The sequence below is a fragment of the Macaca fascicularis genome, chromosome 6 (assembly GCF_037993035.2).
Source record: "Macaca fascicularis isolate 582-1 chromosome 6, T2T-MFA8v1.1".
Classification (NCBI taxonomy): domain Eukaryota; kingdom Metazoa; phylum Chordata; class Mammalia; order Primates; family Cercopithecidae; genus Macaca; species Macaca fascicularis.
The window spans coordinates 32,651,511-32,674,035 of record NC_088380.1 but is presented as its reverse complement, the minus strand read 5'-3'; the positions used below and the strand labels follow the sequence as shown (position 1 = coordinate 32,674,035).

General features: G+C 42.5%; 1 protein-coding gene across 13 annotated transcripts in view; it reads right to left on the bottom strand.

Annotated features, from left to right (window-relative positions):
• The window catches only part of PDZD2 (PDZ domain containing 2), a 480,351-nt gene that overhangs the window by 45,915 nt on the left and 411,911 nt on the right, over nucleotides 1-22,525 (bottom strand). For all 13 annotated transcript variants that reach the window (XR_012413605.1, XR_012413604.1, XM_073993248.1 and 10 more), the window contains 7 exons: nucleotides 17,517-17,662; nucleotides 13,451-13,570; nucleotides 12,308-12,422; nucleotides 8,483-8,556; nucleotides 8,111-8,336; nucleotides 6,882-6,999; nucleotides 5,115-5,247 (listed from right to left, as the gene is read on the bottom strand). Coding sequence is in view for 11 of the 13 variants with exons in the window: in XM_073993248.1 (XP_073849349.1) it covers nucleotides 5,115-5,247; nucleotides 6,882-6,999; nucleotides 8,111-8,336; nucleotides 8,483-8,556; nucleotides 12,308-12,422; nucleotides 13,451-13,570; nucleotides 17,517-17,662 (932 nt within the window). In the remaining 2 variants the exon portion in view is untranslated. The remainder of the gene's footprint in view (nucleotides 1-5,114; nucleotides 5,248-6,881; nucleotides 7,000-8,110; nucleotides 8,337-8,482; nucleotides 8,557-12,307; nucleotides 12,423-13,450; nucleotides 13,571-17,516; nucleotides 17,663-22,525) is intronic.

Sequence of the window (22,525 nt, the reverse complement as noted above, 5' to 3'; positions counted from 1 at the left end):
TCACATCCCCAGATCAAGAAACAGAACCATAGCATGATAGCACTAATTTGTGCTGGGGAGGACCAGGTCCACAAATGAACATCATTAAGTGTCTAAATTGATGCCACCAAGAAATCTCGGATATGGCACATAGAGGGACCCAAAACGGCTCTTGGCATATACTTCTTACTCTTAAAGTGGTGTACCAGTCCATCAAGCACAGTAGCCTGGGAACATTAGGATGTAATTAAGCAACACTACAAGGAATACCAAGGTATGCCCATATGACAGGCATGGGTAAGAAGTAATGTGTTTTTTTTTTTTTGGAGACAAAGTCTCACTCTGTTGCCCAGGCTGGAGTGCAGTGGCACAGTCTTGCCTCACTGTAACCTCCACCTCGCAGGTACAAGTGATTCTCCTTCCTCAGCATTGGAGTAGCTGGGATTACAGGAATGCACCACCACACTGGCTAATTTTTGTATTATTGGTAAAGACAGGGTTTCCCCATGTTGGCCAGGCTGGTCTCGAACTCCTGACCTCAAGTGATCCACCCACCTCGGCCTCCTAAAGTGCTGGGATTACAGGCATGAGCCACTGCATCCGGCCAAGAGGTAATGTTCTTAATGAACACTTTGATTTTATTTTTTTACTTTTTTGAGACAAAGTCTTGCTCTGTTACCCAGGCTGGTGTATAGTGGTGCGATCCTGGCTCACTGCAACCTGTACCTCCTGGGTTCAAGTGATTCTCATGCCACAGCCTCCTGGGTACCTGGGATTATAGGCAGCCACCAATACACCAGGCTAATTTTTGTATTTTCAGTAGAGACATGGTTTTGCCATGTTGGCCAGGCTGGTCTCAAACCCCCAACCTCAAGTGATTCGCCCACCTTGGCCTCCCAAAGTGCTAGGACTACAGATGTGAGCCACCACACCTGCCCTTAGTGAACATTTTGAGTTGCTGAAAGGAAAAGCTAAATTTTGTTAAATACAACTTAATCACAACATTAGAGATAAGCTAATTTAAAAAGACTTTTACAACAATTACTCAAAAGAATAAAAAATAGTGTTAAAAGTGGATTGAGGCTGGGCGTGGTGGCTCATGCCTGTAATCCCAGCACTCTGGGAGGCCAAGGCGGGTGGATCACTTGAGGTTAGGAGTTTGAGACCAGCCTAGCCAACATGGTGAAACCTCATCTTTACTAAAATTACAAAAGATTAGTTGAGTGTGGCAGCGCCCCGCCTATAATCCCAGGTACTTGGGAGGCTGAGGCAGGAGAATCACTTGAACCCGGGAGGCGGAGGTTGCTGTGAGCCGAGATTGCACCACTGCGCTCCAGCCTGGGCAACCGAGAGAGACCCTGTCTTAAAAAAAAAAAAAAAGAAAAAGTGATTTGAGTTGGTTCCTTCTTTTCCTGTGCACATCAAAAAACAAACAAAAAAAATTGGTCGAGTTGAACTTGCTGAAGTGTCCTATGGTTAGCTTCAAAAAGTTAAAGGCAACTGTACAAGTATAGAAGAGATATAACAAGATAACAGCCAAGTCCAACAATGTAGGGACTATGATTATCTGCAAGTTCCATATGGGTCAAGAGTGTGACACTGATGCTGAGAAAAAAATTAGTGGGCTCTTAGGCCTTAACTATAGAAGTATTCTGCCCAGGTCAAGGTTGGCTTAGACAGAAGAGGAGCCACTCTTTAAATTTGGTCTTGTCTTTCATCAGTCTAACAACAGTAACGTCCTCACACTCTAACAAAACGCTTAACATTCTTGGGGTCATGAATGACTGAGAATTTGATAGAAGCTATTGATTCCGTCCACAATTGCAAATATATTCCCAAATTTGTGTAGTTCGTAATGTCCTGGTAAAGGTCCCGTGAACTTCAGGTTCAGAGCAGGCTGCAAATTTCTTGAGATACATTCTAATTCATTGTGCAGCCCTGACATGTTGACAGTGCCTGGCACCCAGTGGAACCTCAATACATGTTTAGGTAATGAATTTGATTTAGGATGAGAATAGATGATCTGAATCGCCCTGGCTGGAGGGAGACAGGGAAGGATAGTCCCTCTGTTGATGCCTGGCAGCCTGCCTGCCTGCTTCACAACCTCCACATCCATCCCAATTCACCCCCAGGGCCTCCTTGGCACCTCCGCCTCCTGATCAGTACCAGGTTCACATGGGCTGGTGGTACCCAGGCTAAGCAGCTAACATTAGACTTAAAGGATCTTCCCTCTTTCCTTCCAAGTAAAACTTGTAAGTAAGGAAAAGTCATTTAATAACTCATTCTCAGGCTGGGCGTGGTGGCTCACACCTGTAATCCCATCATCCAGAGGGAGGACCACTTGCGGTCAGGAGTTTGAGACCAGCCTGGCCAACATGGTGAAACCCCGTCTCTACTAGAAATGCAAAAACTAGCTGGGCATCATGGTGCACACCTGTAATCCCAGCTACTTGGAAGGCTGAGGCAGGAGAATCACTTGAACCCAGGAGACAGAGGTTGCAATGAGCCGAGATCACACCCCTGCACTTCAGCCTGGGCTACAGAGCGAGACTCCGTCTCAAATAATAAAAATAATAATTAATAATAATGATATTATTATTATTTCATTCTTAACAGAAAACAATATGGGTATCTTTACAATGATAAAATGTAAGGAGCTGCAGTGATATGCTATGTCCTGTTGGCTCAAGGCCCCATGTGGTTCCTCTTATCTCCTATGGAGCCATCTGTATTAGATAAACCAAAGAACTCCCACTTTCAGAATGTGTCTTTAGCAGAGCAAGTAAAACCAGTACTAGAAAATGTGAATGTACGTTAAATGTCATGGTCAGGAGAATTTCAATACATATTTATGCTGTTTAGGTAGATTCTAGAACAACTGTGTGAGCAGTTAATGAAAAGGATCCTGGCATGAATTTAAAAATTTAGTCGGCCGGGCGCGGTGGCTCACGCCTGTAATCCCAGCACTTTGGAAGGCCGAGGCGGGCGGATCACAAGGTCAGCAGATCGAGACCATGGTGAAACCCCGTCTCTACTAAAAATAGAAAAAATTAGCCGGGCGCAGTGGCGGGCGCCTGTAGTCCCAGCTACTCGGGAGGCTGAGGCCGGAGAATGGCGTGAACCCGGGAGGCGGAACTTGCAGTGAGCCGAGATTGCGCCACTGCACTCCAGCCTGGGTGACAGAGCGAGACTCCGTCTCAAAAAAAAAAAAAAAAAAAAAAAATTTAGTCTTGGCCAGGCACGGTGGCTTGCGCCTATAATCCCCACACTTTGGGGGGCCGAGGTGGGCGGATACCTTGAGCTCAGGAGTTTGAGACCAGCCCTGGGCAACACGGTGAAACCCTGTCTCTACCAAAAATATAAAAAGTAGCCAGGTGTGTTGGCACGTACCCATGGTCCCAGCTACTCTGGAGGCTGAGGTGGGAGGATTGCTGGAACCCAGGAAGTCAAGGTGCAGTAAGCCATGATTGTGCCACTGCACTCCAGCCTGGGTGACAGAGTGAGACCCTGTCCCCCCAAAAAAAAAAAAAAAAAAAAAAAATTTAGTCCTGAGGACTTGGTCTATCAGAAAAATAGTATCCTTCATAATTTTGAATAAACTTAACAAATAACTTTTCCATTGTAGTTTATTTGAAATGCTGGGCTTTATTTTTTCCCCAACTTCGATGGAAGCAAAAATCTACAAAGTAACATTTGCAAATAAGCAATTGGTCTGCAAAGCCAGATTTCATCTTATTTTCATTTATTTAAATTTCAAGATAATCATTTGATAAGATAAACAGGTATTTTTCTTTTAACTCAAAAGTTAAAAGAACATTAAGAAGGAAACATTCCTCCACAAATCTGAAGACATTTGTCCTTTAAAAGTATTTAACATGGGGCATGTTGGCTCACACCTTTAATCCCAGCATTTTGGATTTCGAAGTGGATGGACTGCTTGAGCCTAGGAGTTTGAGAACAGCCTGGGCAACACAGCAACACCCCAGCTCTATTTAAAAAAATTTTTAAAAAGTAAACTGAAAAACTTTGTACTCTAGAAATTCTATAGAAATGCAGAAACAGTTTAAATGAATTAAGTACATTATCCAAGTTTAAGTTAAATTCTAAATAGTTATCTTTCCAACTATTATGAACAATTTATTTTTATACTAGTGTTGACACTTTCTCATTTCTTTGTATTTTTTATTTAAAAAAAATAGAGACGAAGTCTCACTACGTTGCCCAGGCTGGTCTCGAACTTCTGAGCTCAAGTGATCCTCCTGCTTTGGCCTCCCAAAGTGGTAGGAATACCAGTGTGACCCACCACGCCTGGCCCTCATTTCTTAATTGAAGAAAGTTTAAAATTCACTGAAATTGTTTTAAAAATAAATTAATTGGCCGAGAACGGTGGCTCATGCCTGTCACGCCTGTAATCCCAGCACTTTGGGAGGCTGAGGTTGGTGGATCACGAGGTCAGGAGATCGAGACCATCCTGGCTAATACGGTGAAACCCCGTCTCTACTAAAAATACAAAAAATTAGCCGGACATGGTGGCGGGCACCTGTAGTCCCAGCTTCTCGGGAGGCTGAGGCAGGAGAATGGCGGGAACCTGGAAGGCGGAGCTTGCAGTGAGCAGAGATCCGGCCACTGCACTCCAGCCTGGGTGACAGAGCGAGACTCGTCTCAAAAAAATAAATAAATAAGAAATAAAATGAAAATAAATTAATTATTCAACATTAAACTTAAAGATGAGAGAATTTCCAACATATGGCCAAACAAAAGATGTGGTAAGAAAAGCCTTCTTATCTTGAAACTGACAGGGTCACAGAGATCGTCCAGTTCAAGGCTCAGCAGATTCTCTTGTTGCAAAAACACAAAGAGGTTAAGTATCTCACCAGAGCTCAAAAAGCCAGTACTCTGAACTCAGCATTCTTACCTCCCACCAGACAAGTTTCAGATTTACCAGATAACATAGTCAAAATGTTCTAGCAAAAGACTGCGAAGACAAAGTGCGGATTAAAGATGCATTTCCCACAGGCACCAGCCGCAGGTTGCCTGCCTATCCTCAGCTGGGAAAACCATCTCACCAAGGAGTATACGATATCCTATGAAGGTGTACCATCCTCCCACGTTCAGAACAGGGTGAACCACCTCACCTTTGGATTAGGGTGCCGGCCGATGACAAGGCGAACGGGTCCTGGAGGGCATTTGCTCAAGATGGCGTGGACTTTGCTTAAAGCGGCATGGCGGACATTGACAGAGTTCACTTCCAGGATTTGATCCCCGCGGCTAGGGAGGGCAACAGAATGCACACTCTGTGTTAGCAGCCAGCTTCTTAAAAGCTAAAATAGCTTTACTTCTGGGAGAGGTTTATCATATGAAATACTTTCTGCCTACTTTAAAGAATCACATGATGTCTTTTCCCGTTGGCATACATGTAAAAATACAACACATTCATAAAAACACATTCGATTTTAAGTGGGCAAAGGTCATAATGCATATTTACTGGCATTTTCAGAAATAGCAAAGTCAAATGAAATTAAGGACAATGATGAAACCTACCATTTTTTGAGCATATACTATACGCCAGGCACTATACGAAGCATGCTGTATTACAAAGCTTTGAGTAAGTAAAGTTATTCCCATTATGCAGATAGGAATACAGGCTCAGAGGGGTCACACACTGTTGAACTAACTCGGGTCTCTCTGACTTTCAACCATCACATGACAGAGCCCCTCGACCACCAGCAGTTCTCTCTTCCTACCATCTTGAAATGATTATTATAATATAACTTAAGGAGGAAATAGCTGAGGCTCAAAGGTTACCCAAGAATTTGTAAAAACGTTTCAAATTTGAACAAATGAGAAACTGGGGACAAGTTGCCCATTTTGACTGGAAATTACAGGGAGAGAAGTCAGTAAGAGAGAACAAAGACTCTTTATATGGGATTTGAAGAGTGGTCATTTGGCAGGCTCCAGACATATGGAATCATTCAAGAAAGAAACATCATCTTGGGATGTCATTAAAGGATTTTTTTCCTTGGGTTCTAAAAGTATATTTTCTTTAATGTACTTTGGATGATTTGCTAAATTTTTTTTCATATGGAAATTTACTCTAATGATTAAGTAAAAACATAATATAAGCTATTACCAGGGCCCCAAAATGGCAACCTCAATGAATGCCATTTGGACAATCCCTTAACCACTAAAGGACTTGGAAGTTTACATGGGAGAAAGATGATACTGTTAGCACAGGGTGCTTTGTGCAATACACGTACATTCTTGTGACGTTTAGGTGGGCACTGACTCACTGCAATTACTATATAATAGAACACCTAGATATTTCTTGTGTAAACGGAACGCCCATGTTACAACTCTCAACTATCTGGATTAAGAAATCAGATACTCAGTGATTTCAGAAAGTAGGCACCTAGACATGGCCATTCAACAAGGAAGGAAAATGATAGGAAAAGTTTAAGAGAACACTTAATAAGAAATGCCTCCCGTCCAAGGGCACAATTTCAGGACTTTTTGGCATCAAGTGATTCTGAACCATTTGAGCAGTTCCAGTATTTCATATTAATTCTACATATGTGAATATAAAATGAAAGAAAATACTGAGCTAATCATAGATATCTGTATAGAGTTGTATCTTGTCAAGTTTCTGAAACTGGACTTCTGAGACCAAATAGAACAAATCAAGTAGGGAAGCCAAGATCTAGAGTTCTCAAATTCAACCAAATTTCATTTATATTAATATTTACATTTTTGGAGATGCTATTAATTGTAGTCTTGGCTATATTCTTGGAAAGAATTCAAAGCTTCAACATCCCTCAAAGGAAAGTAATACAGCAAATATCACACATATGTATTTCATATTTATGAACACTCCAGAACCTTACACTATCAGGCAAACAACAAACCTCAGGTTGCTCTCCATCTTGGCCACTGATCCTGGAGCAAGGCTGTGAATGTAGATCCCAGGAGGACTGTTTTCCAGAGCCAAGCAGCAGGCACCAATGCCTAATCCAACTCTTGGCTCTGTGAGAGGCACCATTTAAAGAAAATAAAAACAAAAATTACACAATCACTAGAAAAAAAGGGTAACCGATTTGAAACAGAATTAATATCTATTCAGACTAATAACCATTTATTTCTGGTCCAGACTCAGAATGTAATTCTGCTTTTCCTTGTCATCACCGGCACTGCTGTTAATAGAATGAGCCCATGGCTAACCTGGGAGCTAGCTACGGACTGATGGACTAAATTATCCAACAGTCAACTCTGCTCAGTCTAATGAACCTCCTCACATCTGTTTTTAGAAAGAGGCAGGCTATAAGTAACATTTGTATTCTGGGTACACAAACTCAAGCTTTCTTTTGCTTTTCTTTTTAACAACTAATCTCTTGGTTGTTTAATCTTCCATCATGTTTCTGGAGTAGGTGGGGAGGAAAAAGAAACAGCGATGAAAAGAAGTAAGATTTGGTGATCATGGAATTCTAGTTACTAGTGTTAAGTGTATACTTTACTATAATCTTTTGTTCTTTAAATTTTTATATTAGCCCTAGACTTAAGCTCATCAGTGATTTTTTTTTTTTTTCTTTTTTGAGATGGAGTTTTGCTCTTGTGTTCAGGTTAGAGTGCAGTGGTGCAATCTCAGCTCACTGCAACCTCTGCCTCCCGGGTTCAAGAGATTCTCCTGCCTCAGCCTCCCAAGTACTGGGACTACAGGCACCGGCCACCACGCCCAGATAATTTTTTTATTTTTAGTAGAAACGGGGTTTTGCCATGTTGGGGAGGCTAGTCTCAAACTCCTAACCTCAGGTGATCGACCTGCCTCGGCTTCCCAAAGTGCTAGGATTACAGGCGTGAGCCACTGTGCCTGGCCAGTGAAATTTTTTTTTTTTTTTTAAACTCAAGCCTCTGACACACAGTGATTCATGGGGAGAGCTTAGAGAGCTCCATGCTACTGGTAACTTCCCTTCACTTTGACTAAAGTGACTAACATCCCTCTACCTGACCTCACTGTGCATGTAGAGACCACCTTTTGTTGACAGAAGATTGTCCCTAGAACAATGAGGAAAAATTAAGCTAACAGATTCCAAAATGTTATTCAAGAAATGTGACAAGGGTAAGGAATAGCTGCTATCACCTTTGTTGAGTGTTACTTCCATGACGATCCTGTCCTTGGGCCCTGGGGTCTTCCGACCCAGGGATGAAGTACTGCCTTCATCGGAGCCTCCCGCCGAGGCTCCCCCACTGGTATTGAAGCTCGGGGAGGCGGATCTGCTCATGTGTGTGGGTGTCGAGCAGGGTGTGAGGCTGGGGCTCACCAACTTTGTGCGTACCGTTAAGACAAATAATCCACTCCGGATTTGCTGAGAAAACGAGGAAAGGTGGGCTGAAACATTTGGACTGTCCTCATATCAAAGGGTTAAAAAAAAAAAAAATCTCACCAAACCCAAGCCAGAAGGAAATAAAGGAAGGAAAATAGGATAAAGGAGATCAATAAGAATGTTGTTACCTTAAAGGTATGAATCGCTTCTTGAAACGTCAAGCCCTTTATTGGTATTCCATTTACATCTAGGATTTCATCCCCTAGTGATCAAATGTGAGAATTACATTAACATTAACCTTTAATTTCCTGGAATTTAACTGCGCAGTCAGAACTATTATGGGATACCATATGGTCCCTGATTTACTACCATATAAAATGACTTTTATTGTTTAGCTTAGCTCCCAGGAATGTCACAAAATGGGACAATTAATGACAATATTCTTTTGCAGTAATTCTGTATTTCAATCTTCAATTAAAATAACTACGGGAAGCATGAAAATATTTTTTTAGCCATTGCCAAGTTTGACAACAGATGTCCTATGTTTAGAAATCAAACTGCAGAAATCTAGTTCAAAGGTGTTCCTCATAGTCATTATTTAAAAACTTAAATCCACTGGCAATGAGGCATGAACATATAGAACATTTGAGAAGCCACTCCTATATTTGTAGAAAGACAAGTTCCCCGAGCCTAGAGAATCAGCATGGTGTATGGAAAATGGCTTTAATGATAACAAAAAACTTGCTAAGATATTACTGAGGAATGGCAGCCCAGAAATAGTCTTTTTTTAATTAAAAAAAAAAGTTTTTGAAATAGAGTATTGCTTTGGCTCAGTCACCCAGGCTGGAGTATGGTGGCGTAATCTCAGCTCACTACAACCTCTGCCTCCCAGGTTCAAACTATTCTCATGCCTCAGCCTCCTGAATAGCTGGGAATACAGGTGCACGCAACCATACATGGCTAATTTTTTTTTGTATTTTTAGTAGAGACAGGGTTTTACCATGTTGGCCAGGCTGGTCTTGAACTCCTGGATCTGCCCGCCTTGGCTTCCCAAAGTACGGGGATTACAGGTGTGAGCCACCCTCCCGGCCCAGAAATAGTCTCATTGATGCAGTTCCAGGTTCTCGTCAGTAAGCTGGCACGTTACTATAAGCTTCTATCTCAGAGATGACTGCGGGGTCATGTTAATTTGCCAGACATGTGCAGGAACATGCTCGCCCACAGCCCCCTGCCCCAGCTCTCCTATTATTTTCAACTCTAAGAAGGCATAGTCAGGTCATTTTTCAAGCTGTTGACAGTGTCTGCTAGGAATATAAAAGAACTTGGACATCCTGTTGACTTATCAGAGCTTGTTTCTGGTTTGCACTCTTGTGACATGGCCTGTTTTTTTGGAATAACAGCTCATCAAAAACACTACAAAGACGCCCCAGAGAGAACAGATGAACTTTGCACAGCGTTGCTGTAGAGAAGAGGGACACTGTACGCCTATAAGAAAGTGCAAAGCAGCATAAGAACACACATTGTCACCTCTCGCAGACAGCCAATCCCAGGAGCACACTGTGTGCACGATTCAAGGAATCCTGGAGATGAGTTACAAAAATGTAGCTGTGCCCCATGCATTTGTTATGTGGCTTCCCCTTAAAGCAATTACAGAAGCTATAAAATAAGTGAAGTAATCTCTGTTTAAAAAATCACCTGGCATAACCAATTACTCAATTAGGCGAGGAGGTGGATGTTTTTAGGTTGTTTCCATAGGGGAAAAGGAGCAAATATTAAAATGATTACTCGCACTCTTAAAATGTATGCAAGGTTTTTTTAAAGACATGTCACTCAACAGGTTAAAATCCATTCCGATGACTTACATTTCTTGTAAATGAACACATATGAAAAAGCAGTATTTAGGAGAATCAAGTGCTATTAACCTTTCTTAACTATTGATTTTTTTTCCCCCGTTTTGCTCCATTTTACCAGCCTTGCAGGATGAATTTCAATTAAGTGAACACATGGCACATCCATTATAAAAACGCTCTGCTAGAATTTTATATTGTTCTAAAACTCAACACAAACACCACCTGGGAGTTAAGCCTTCCTCTAAGAGAGAGAAATAAATATTCCGCCGTGGGAGAATTAAACCTGGTCACGTCTTATTGTTAGCATACAGGAGTCAATGGTTGCTCTGCCTAAAAAATAGGAGATTCCAATTCACTCTTATCGGTTCCAAAAAAAAGAACCAGTGTAACACAAAAGCACCTAAAGTTTAGGTCAATTGAACTGAAGAGTCACAGCATTTTTGAAGATAATTAAAAATATTCTACTTTAATTATTTCATGAAGGAAGTATAATAATAAGTGAGAGGAAAAAAATCAGGATTCATGCTCTGGTGAAAGACACTTAAAATATGTGCAGGCTAGGTGCTATAGCGTAGGCCTGTAATCCTAGCACTTTGGGAGGCAGAGGTGGGACAATCACTTGAGGCCAGGAGTTCGAGATCAGCCTGGGTAACATAGTGAGACCCCATCTCTTAAAAAAAAAATTAGCTGGGCATGGTGGTGCACAACTGTGGTCTGGGCTACTTGAGAGACTTAGGCAGGAGGATCCCTTGTGCCCAGGAGTTTGAGGCTGCAGTGAACTATGATCACACCACTGTACTCCAGCCTGGATGACAGAGCAAGACTCTGCCTCTTAAAGTACAATAAAATAAATATATATATACCTGTGTGTGTGTGTTCAGAACTTTTGTGCAATTCTACTTTATAAAAAGTATATAATCTTAATCCAGATAAATATTTCATAGAAAATATAAAGATATGTATATCTATTCTAGATATTCTATCAAAAGCAGCTACTGCGTCTGTACAGAAAGGAAACTTTGGCCTATTTACATTTTATTTTCTCAAGTAAGGTGGGAAAGTGAGTTGAACTTGGGATCACAAAGCTGGGTTTAAATTTCACTTCCGCTGTTTACTAAGGATGGGACAAGTTTCTAGTCATATAACATTTCTGAGTGTCACTTCTCTGTTTCTAAGATGGTCACTCCAAAATGCCAATTTGACAGGTTTGTAAGGCAGTCAGCGAAATAATTAAATATGTGGCATTGCTTTGTGTTTATAGCACTATAAAATGACATATTTAAACATTTAAAAAATTATTTGCAAGGTAAGACTTGGCACCTCAATATTACTTTAATTTGCATTCAGAAGCACTTGTCTAGTATATTCACGTGTGGCAAAATGGTAGGTGCTATTGAGAATTAAAAGATGTTCATTTAGGGCCAGACACAGTGGCTCATGCCTGTAATCCTAGCACTTTGTGAGGCTGAGGTGGGCGGATCACTTGAGTCCAGGTGTTTGAGACCAGCCTGGGCAACATGGCGAAACCTCATCTCTACAAAAATTAGCCGGGCATGATGGTGTGCGCATATTGTCCCAGCTACTCGTGAAGCTGAGGTGGGAGGATCACCTGAGCGCAGGGGGTTGTGGCTGCAGTGAGCCATGATCATGTTACCGCACTCCAGCCTGGGTGACAGATTGAGACCCTGTCTCATTTAAAAAAAAGGTTTTTTTTGGTTTTGTTTTGTTTAAAAAGATGTTCATTTAGGAACCAGACTCTGTGGTGGTTGATTTCTGTAGCAAGATATTAAATATCCACTAAGGACCAGGCACTCTGCTTCTACACCACCCCTGAGGTAAGAATTGATTCCAAACTCTCAAAATTTTCAAGGAAAGGAATGTGATTAGACCAAGTGGACAAGATAGACACTAAAGACCCCAACAAAAATAGTAAGCCACTTTGCACATATTATGTCATGTAATCCTGACAACCACTCTTCAAGCAGGCGTTAATATTCCAAGTTTACAACTAGGGAAAGTGAAGCTCAGGTTCTACTGACTGTGCCAGGCAGATTCTGCCCAGGTCTACTGGGTACTGTGGCATTCACTCACATCTTGTGAAGAGGCAGATTCTCATGGGATCAAAGTCACTGTCACTGAGGATACAAGAGGCTTTTCTCCTACCTTCTTTAAGTCTTCCATCCTCTGCAGCTGATCCATTTGGGAAGATGGTCTTGACAAAAATCCCCATCTGTCCACGAATGCAGTCTCGACCTCCAGCAATACTAAAGCCAAGGCCCTAGATCCGAAGCAGATGAGAGTCCAGGTTGACAGTGTAGTATTTAACTGAGGGCATCTTTCCCATTGTAGTATTTAACTGAAGGCATCTGTCCCATTGTAGTATTTAACTGAAGTGGCCTCCCCAACCAGGCCTGGAGTTAAACTGAAGCAACTAGCTGCAAACTCAAGTTTGTGTTCTCTTCCTTATTCCCCTCCTCAGATCTATTACGTTGTACTAGCCATGCATTACATTAAGGGAAAAAGTTTTAGGCAGAAACATAGCAAATTGCCAATATTTGACAATCTCTGACCTCCACAAATGGCAATTTCATATGGTTCTACTAAACAGCTCGTAAGAGTCATTTCCCACTATATGCAGGCTCCACGTTTGTTTTCTTTTGTCCTTCCATTTTGTGTAATATCAAAATGAATATTTTGATTTTTGTGTAATGTGAAGTTATTCATATCATTTTCTTTATGATAATGGCAATGCCATGAAATTCACTGAAAAGGATAACCAAGGGTATTCCCTGAAGCTGCAGGCTCTGCTTTTCTTTCACTGGAGATAAAAGTTGAGGGTCATTCACTGCTAGATTCTGGCCCTAGCAGCCAAGTGCTGGTGACTCCTCACATCGTAGGAGTGAAGAGGGCATGGTCATCTCACATTGAGACCTACAGCACAGAATGCCAGGGAATCCACTTGAATCCATACAGAGGCCACTTTATCTGTCCTTCTTTATACCTGTTACTTTTCATTTCATGCAAAGACAAATAAAATAAAAAGTAACCATTTAAAGAATATGTGTGACTGGGTGCAGTGGTTCATGCCTATAATCTCAGTGCTTTGGGAAGCCAAGGTGGGAGCACTGCTTGAGCCCAGGAGTTTAAGGCTGCAGTGAGCCGTGATTGCGCCACTGCACTCCAGCCTGGGCAACAGAGCAAGACCCTGTTTCTAAAAACAAAAACACAAAAACAAATAAAATAAAACAAAAAAAGGTGTGCTAACATTCACCCAGAAGGCAGAGCAGTCTGCAGAAAAGAGCTCACCTTGCCTTTTTCTTTGTACAGCCCGATGATTGAGATGACGGATGGCCGAATGAGCCTCCAAGGAGATTCCACCTGAGTCGTGCTTAACGAGCGGGTAGACTTCTTCACAATGTGGTATTCCTAAAAGTCAGCACACGGCAAGGTCAGGTATTACTCTCATCTGTTCTATTGTGGTATCTGGCAGAAAGATACACTTCAGACTTTGAAAATCTTACATGTCTTCAGTACTAGACATTTCTCTCTGGTTCAGTGACTTAAAAAAGGTTCCTATAAATACTATCGCAGGTGCTGGGCACCATTGCTCACGCCTGTAATCCCAGCACTTTGGGAGGCCAAGGCAGGCGGGTCACCTGAGGTCAGGAGTTTGAGACCAGCCTAGCCAACACGGTGAAACCCCGTCTCTAATAAAAATACAAAAATTAGCTGGGTGTGGTGGTGGGAGCCTGTAGTGCCAGCTACTCGGGAGGCTGAGGCAGGAGAATCGCTTGAACCTGGGAGGTGGAGGTTGTAGTGAGTGGAGACTGTGCCACTGCACTCCAGCCTGGGTGACAGAGTAAGACTCCGTCTCAAAAAAACCATCAGAGAAATAGGTCCTACTACAATACACTGCCATGGCTTCTTCCCCCACATAAAGAACTGCTTGGGGACCTCAAGCACCTTGTGTTGCTCTTTCCTCGACCACATTCCACAGATTCTACATCTGGAATGGAGTCAGGAACCAGAAACAAGAGGCCTCAGTGATACGGGATGACCACCTGTGGTCGGGCTTTCCCTTGGTAGTCACCCCTGCCTCCATCCCAAGTTCACAATCATGGTTAGAAAGTATCTTGCCATTTTAAGCTTAATTCGCTCGATCAAAAACTCAGCGTGCCCTTGTTTCTTATAAAATCCGAACCACAAACCCAGACAACTGTTATTCCACATAAAACATCCCACTGAGAGACGGCAGCAGCTTCAGTTCTCGTCTCTCACATTTGGAAAATAAAGTGTTTTCCCATCATGAGCCACACTTTGCCTTCCTGACACGCAGCAGCTCCAATCTCACCCCGTTTTTGTGTCCATCACCCATAACATACATGCGTGCGAGCAGGCTGCGCTCCTTAGAACATAAACAACAGATCAAGTGACTCTATCACCAAAGCACTTCTGTAATCTTGCTCCTTGCTATTCTTCTTAGAATAATAAACTTCTTCACTGATGCAGATATTCTACCTAAGCCAAAAAAATCACTTCATGTTTAATATGAGAAAAGAGTCATCGTGAAACAGTTTTATCCTGGGTCTCTGTGGATACTACATTCAAGCATAAAAATTACATGTCCCCAGTGATATGTTTGTATTTTTGGCAGCTTAGAACAATTATGTTTTTTGCAGTTTTACAAAATATCTGCCAACAATGTTGGCCTCCCAGACTTTCAATCATTAAAAAAAATGATGTGGGCTTGGCAAGGTTACTACCCTTTTAATGAAACCACTGCAGAGATGGCCAGACATAGTCTGGGTTTTTCAGTCCTTGAATACAGAGATTTATGTGTGAATTCCTAAGCGAACGATTTCTCTGGTCACCAATCTTCAGCAGTACTTCACTCCATCTCTCTTTTGGGAACCAGAAGGAATCAAAGGCCTGTAGGCTTCACCAGTCTCTCAGAGAGTTTCCAGGATCTCCTTGAACTTTCTAGACCTGTGCTGTCTAATATGGTAGCCACTTGCCACTTGTAGGTATCTATATTTAAATTAAAATTATTTAAAATTAAAAGTACACTCCCTACTAGCCACTTTTCACGTGCTTAGTAGACAAATACAGCTACCATATTGGACCGTACAAATAAAACACATCTCCATCGCTGCTGAAAGTTTTACTGGAGAGGTCTAATCTAGCTAATATTTTTTTATGTGTTTTATTTATTTATTTAAGACAGGGTCTCTCACTCTATCACCCAGGCTGGAATGCAGTGGCATGATCACAGCTCACTGCAGCCTTGACCTCCTGGGCTCAAGCAATCTTCCTGCCTCAGCCTCCCAAGTAACTGGGAACACAGGTATGCACCACCATGCCCAGCTAATTAAAAAAAAATTTGTTTTTTGTAAAGATAAGGTCTTGCCATGTTACCCAGGCTGGTCTCAAACTTGGGCTCAGGCAATTCTCCCACCTTGGCCTCCCAAAGTGCTGGGATTACGGGCATGAGCCCGGTTCTAGATAATACTTTATAGTGGAGGGAGACAGACCAAGAAATAAGAAAGATGAATCCTGGGAGAAAAATAAAAGGGCAGAAAAGAAAAAGAGGAGACAAGAGAAAGGAGAGTTTTCTTGAAAAGAGAGGGAAAAACTCTCCTTTCAAACTTTCTACCCTGGCCTGGGCTTCCTGATCCCTGGAAGTGTGGTTAGAGATGGATGTTTCTGGGCTACAAATGCCGTCGGGTTTCCTCAGCAGGTCAGTTAAGAAATTACCTCAACGCTCCATCTGTGGTCATGATGGCAGTAAACCCTCCCTCATCTTTCACACAGCCTGACAAGGCCGGGTGCAGTGGCTCATGCCTGTAATCCCAACACTTTGGGAGGCTGAGGCAGTTGGATCCCTTGAGGTCAGGAGTTTGAAACCAGCCTGGCCAACATGGTGAAACCCCGTCTCTACTAAAAATACAAAAATTAGCCGGGCGTAGTGGCAGGTGTCTGTAATCCCAGCTACTTGGGAGGCTGAAGCAGGAGAATCGCTTGATCCTGAGAGGCGGAGGTTGCAGTGAGCTGAGATTGCACCACTGAACTCTAGCCTGGGCAACAGAGTGAGACTCAGTCTCAAAAAATAAAAATAAAACAACTGACAGTTAGGCAATCTTCCAATGTTCTGATCTCCCCTGACTCTGTGGGTCCAACAGGACGATTCTGAGCATGTCGCAGTCCTGGGCCTGGACAAGTTTGACTGGTCTCATGCCAGTTTCTTCTCTGCTCTTACTCAGTGCCCCAATGCCCCTCAAGTTGCCTTTGGGTGAATTCAACCCAAAATGGGCTGATCAGCCACTGTCCCTGAAACATGGGCACTTGTTATTCTCCTGGTCAGATAAAGGGCATCGGAACCAACAGAAATACTTTATCCTGACACATAATTGACCCAATTCAAGCACCTTTAAAGCTTTACAGAGGTTCTGGCCTATCACCTTGGGCAAAATATTTAATCCCTTTGAGATTCAGTTGCTCCATCTGTAAAAGGGTCATAACACACCAAAAGTGCAGGCCTGCCTCAGATGCCCTGACCCAGGTCCTTTAGAACTCCACCCTCTACAGCTTTCCAAGCACGAGTGGATGTCGCCGCTGCCACACCCATCCTCTATCTCTGCTTCATCGTAGGGCTTAGGACAAGCTGCTAATGGTTCCTCTTGAGCCCCTTGGTTAGTGGTGCCAGGACTCGAAGAATACCCCACAGGTTTCTCACGTACTGCGCCTGCCTTAGCCTTGGTTAGGAGACCACCTGCCCAGTTTCTACCAGGTTGAGGATGCCGAGATAAAGGAGTGGCCCTCATGCAGGGCTGTGGAGTCCAGAGCTCCGATGGGAGCAGGTTCTGGAACATTAACTTGAGCAGCTAGTACAGCCCCCTCTACAGCCCCCCATGACCTTGGCTGCTTGAGTCATTACTGTGTAACAGGTAGGACTCCAGGTGAGCCATGGATGCATGTGCAGGCACACACGCACACTCCCTCTCTCATACATGTGCCCACACCCACCCGCACAGTTGGTACACTGACACAGGCCGCTCCTATTAATCAAGCAATGCTGGTTCACCACAGACTGTGAGACGCCATCGTCTCCTGGCAATTGGAAGCACCTCTCGGTTCCAAAACACACAATAGGAAGGAGATGAAGATTTTGAGATCCAATAAGGGATTTTTCCCCCACTATTTTCAAATATTAGGCCGACTTCTTCGTAGCCTCTCTGGGTAGACCTCACTTTGTCTACTGTCTCTTTCTATCCCATTTCTCTAGCCCCAGACAATCCTGGCCTGCGTGGATGGGCAGTTCTTCTTAACTTGGAAGCCCTTATGGTCTTTGAAAGATCTGCAGCCCTGGTCGGACCTGCGAGGCACTAGAAGAGTCCAGCAGCTGTGGGAGGGAGTGTTTCCGGCCATCTCGGGAGACCTCCAACATTCGGATCCGGGGGTCCCCATTCCGCACCATCAGCTCGTTATATTCTTCAACTGACTCGAGGCGGTGTACACCCCCTTGAGAAAAAAGAGGAGAAAACATGGTTTGATATGGGTCAAAAAGAATCATAAGCACATCCAGAGGCACAGACTCGTATTTACACCCACCTTCATGGTTTTGAGAAGGCCTACCTTCCAATACACTCAAAGCACAGAGCCTGGCCCATCCTAACAGCAACCTTTGCATAAGCAAGTTACGTGCTGAAGCCACTAGTGTCAGGCTATGAAAAAACTGCCAGTTTTTGAAATGACTAGATTGGATGAGGGGCAATGTAAATGTTTGTTCCAAATAAGATGTAGCTCTGGTGGATAAGGGAATAGTGAGAAGGCTCTTAGTAGATGATTTCCTGATGATGGAGGAATATCATTTTGTGATTGGTATAGTTTCATTGTTGGTGCAGATGCTTTTTTTCCCAAGTATAGGCATGACTTTTAAAATAAACTTTTAATTAAAGTATAACAACTTATAGAAATGTGTACAAATCATAAGTGTACAGTTCAATGAAATTTCATATACCCATAACCAAAACCTAGATCAAGCAGCAGAATATTAACCAGGACCTCAAAAGCATCCTTTGTGCTACAAACCATCCTTCACCCAAGGGTAACCATTATACTGGCTTTTAACATTACAGATTACTTTTATCTGTTTTTTAATTTTACGTCAGTGAACACACACAATACATACTTTTTGTCTGGCTCCTGTTCGTAGCATTTGTTCATGAGAGTCAGCCACGCTGTTGCATGCCAATAGCTTGTTCATCCCCATTCTGTAGGCTATTCCGTTGTCTAAACACATTGTCTAAACATACCACAATTTACTTATCCATTCTATTATTGGTGGACATTTGGCTTGTCTCCAGTTTTAGATCCAGAACAAGGGTCAGCAAAGATTTTTGGCAAAATTTTTTGGTATGTTCACTTTTTTTGGTAAAGAGTTGGCAAGCTTTTTGCCACATTTTAGGCTTTGTGGGCCACAAATGGTCTTTGTTGCATATTATTTTTCTTCTTCTTCTTTTTCTTAATAACCTACTAAAAACGTAGAAAGCATTTCTAGCTTGTGAGCCCTACAAATAGAGCTGTGGACTATAGCTTGCTGACCCTTGATCTAGAATATCTCGTTAATAAATATTCTCTCACACGACAGTAGATGTCACCTAGGAGTGGAGTCTCTGGGCTACACTGTTTCAGCAGCATGGGGAAGTTCTAGAATCTCCACATCTTTGTCACACTGGACAATGTCAGTCTTTAATTTTGGCCATTCTGGAATATATGATGGTACTCATTTGTGTTTTTTAAATTGCATTTCACTGATGACTAACGAGATCAAGATTCTTTTCATACATTCATTGGCTGTGTTCCTTTTGTAAAGTTTTAAAGCGCCTGAACAAGTCTTTTGCCCATTTTAAAATTGGATGTCTTTTTTATTGATCTATAGATATTTTTATTTATTTATTGGTGTTTTCTTTTTATTTTTTGAGATGGAGTCTCACTCTGTTGCCCAGGCTGGAGTGCAGTGGTCCAATCTGCTCAATGCAACCTCCACCTTCCAGGTTCAAGCGATTCTCCTGCCTCAGTTTCCCAAGTAGCTGGGATTACAGGTGTGCGCCACCACAGCTGGCTAATTTTTGTATTTTTAGTAGAGATGGGATTTCACCATGTTGGCCAGGCTGGTTGTGAACTCCTAACTTCAGGTGATCTACCTGCCGCGGCCTCCCAAAATGCTGGTATTACAGGCGTGAGCTACTGTGCCTGGCCCATTTTTTTTTTTTTTTTTTTTTTTTTTTTTTTTTTTTGAGACGGAGTCTCGGAGTCTCGCTCTGTCGCCCAGGCTGGAGTGCAGTGGCGCGATCTCGGCTCACTGCAAGCTCCGCCTCCCGGGTTCACGCCATTCTCCTGCCCATTTTTAAAGTAACTTGAATAAGGGTCTTTTGTGGGATCTATGGATTGTAAATATCTTCCCCGTGTCTACGCTTTGCCTTTTCACTGTCTCAACGTATACTCTGAAAAAACAGCTCACCATTTTAATGTAGTACAGTATGTCTTTTTAAAAACTTTGTGGTTTGTAATTTTGTGTTCTTGTAAAGATACTTCTATAGTAACAATTTAGGCTGGGCCTGGTGGCTCATGCCTGTAATCCCAGCACTTTGAGAGGCTGAGGCGGGCGGATTGCCTGAGCTCAGGAGTTCGAGACTACCCCAGGCAACAAAGTGAAACCCTATCTCTACTAAAATACAAAAAATTAGCCTGGCGTGGTGGCGCGCACCTGTAGTCCCAGCTACTCAGGAGGCTGAGGCCAGAGAACTGTTTGAACCCAGGAGGTTGAGGTTGCAGTGAGATGAGATTGTACCACTGCACTTCAGCCTGGGTTACACAGTGAGAGACTGTCTCAAAAACAAAAACAAAAACTTCTATAGTAACAATTTTAAAGACTTTATCAATACCTAGTCTATATTACATTATTTTAAAATACAAAAATTTAAGGGACTTTAATCTTAAATGATGTATCAATTACATATGAATATAACTATAATCATATTACAATGTTTATATGATATAATACATATCTGTATGCATGTGTACATGTGTATACATATGTGTTTGTGTGTATATACAGATTCTTCATATATCAAATTCATCACCTAGACTAGGTAATGTTTCCTCTGATTACCTAAAATTTCAATTTACCTAAATACTTCTCTGAAAGTTTTGCACTGAATAAAACAAGATTATTGTTTTAAAAAATATTGATGAGTTATTACAAGTGATAGAAAGTTGGAAGAAAGCTGATACAGTCATATGACAACGAATGCCATTAAAGGTTTGTTGTTTTTAAAAGTTAAATATTTATTTTGTGATACATGTTTCCAAACATATGAAACTGCTTTGCAATCAAGACAAATTTTGTTTTTAAAAAGATCACAGGCCAGGCACGGTGGCTCACGCCTGTAATCCTAGCACTTTGGGAGGCCGAGGTGGGCGGATCACGAGGTCAAGAGATCGAGACCATTCTGGCCAACGTGGTGAAACCCTGTCTCTACTAAAAATACAAAAAAAATAGCTGGGCGTGGTGGCGTGCGCCTGTAGTCCCAGCTACTCAGGAGGCTGAGGCATGAGAATCGCTTGAATCCGGGAGGGGGAGGTTGCAGTGAGCTGAGATCGTGCCACTGCACTCCAGCCTGGGCAACAGAGCAAGACTCCATCTTTTTTGAGATGGAAAGAAAGATCACAAATCTAAGATCTTGCCATAGATAAACTGAAAGCACCAAAATTAAAAGGAAACTCTGCTGACAAGAAAGGGATATGAAGTAAGGAAAACCCAGGTTAGAATATCAGAAAAATGTTCCATGAAATAAGAGACGACGTTGCTTTAGTTATTTTGCAGCCAGTCTGGGCAAAACCTGAGTGGAAAGAGTTGGAAACTCTACAGAAGCTCTTTAATAATTCATGACTTAATACTAACTCAGAACCAGATTCATCTCTCTTGGCATGCTTACTCATCTGAAAAAGATGTATTAGTAGAAAATGCCTTTTGAGCTGACAGGGGAGGCACTTGTCATCAACAGAAAAAAAACCACATACAGTAGCATCTATAGATAATATGCTGATATGTGGATACCAGAGTGATTCATTTTAAGAAAACATGAAATATCCAAGTTTACAGGACAAATTAAGAGCTCATCACATTAAAAATCTGCATGTCAATATCTTTAGAATGAACATATTTTACAGCACTGAATCAAAGCCCAATTCCTTAAGCCTCTTTAATGTGTCTCTAAATTACTTTTACAGACTTATCTTCCACTATCCACTCTAAGAGTTTGCTGATCTATCCTGACGGTTGTCGAAGGAGATCCGTCCTCTTCTTTCTAAAACTGTGGAGCATATAAATATTACGTGAAGTTTTACCCACTTTCCCTGCACCATCATCATCTCCCACCCAAAAATTCTGCTGTCCATTTCCCTAATGACTCTGACAAACTCTCTTGGATTGAAGCATTGTGACTGTCAGATTCTCTTGGCTTTTTCAAGTGGCTGGGGAGGAAAGACAGCTGCCAAAAACTTACTGAATTAATTTTTTTCCCCAGTATCCCTAAACATCTCTCATTCATTTTGTCCCAAGTCTAGACCGCTGTCCCCGCTTCCAGTCTACCAAATTCCCCCAGCATACTGCCCCTCCTTTATCTTGCATCCTTGAGACCCAGACAAACCTACGCACTCCCTGGACCTCTCACGTGTGCCTCGTGGTGCTCATCACTGTGTGTACGTGTGTGCTGCCTTGCACTGGGACTGTAAGTTCTTTAGAAGGCCTTCTGCGTTTTTTTTTTTTTTTTTTTTGAGACAGAGTTTTGCTCTTGCTGCCCAGGCTGGTGTGCAGTGGCACAATATCAGCTCACTGAAACCTCTGCTTCCTGGTTTCAAGCGATTTTCCTGCCTCAGCCTCCTGAGTAGCTGGGATTACAGGTGTCCGCCACCACGCCCAGCTAATATTTGTATTTTTAATAGAGATGGGGTTTCATCATGTTGGCCAGGCTGGTCTCGAACTCCTGACCTTAGGTGATCCTCCCACCTCAGTCTCCCAAAGTGCTGGGATTACAGGAGTGAGCCACCATGCCCAGCCTAGAAGGCCTTCCTGTCTGAACCCATTCACACCCATTCTTCCTCTCTTGAGACGGAAGGAGAACAATAAGAATGAAAATGAAAATGACAACGAACATCATAATAATGATGAGAGTGGTTAGGTCGTGCGGGTGGCTCACATCTGATATCCCAGCACTTTGGGAGGCCAAGGCAGGTGGATCACTTGAGGTAAGGAGTTTGAGACCAGCCTGGCCAGCACGGTAAAACCCCATCTCTACTAAAAATACAAAATTAGCCAGG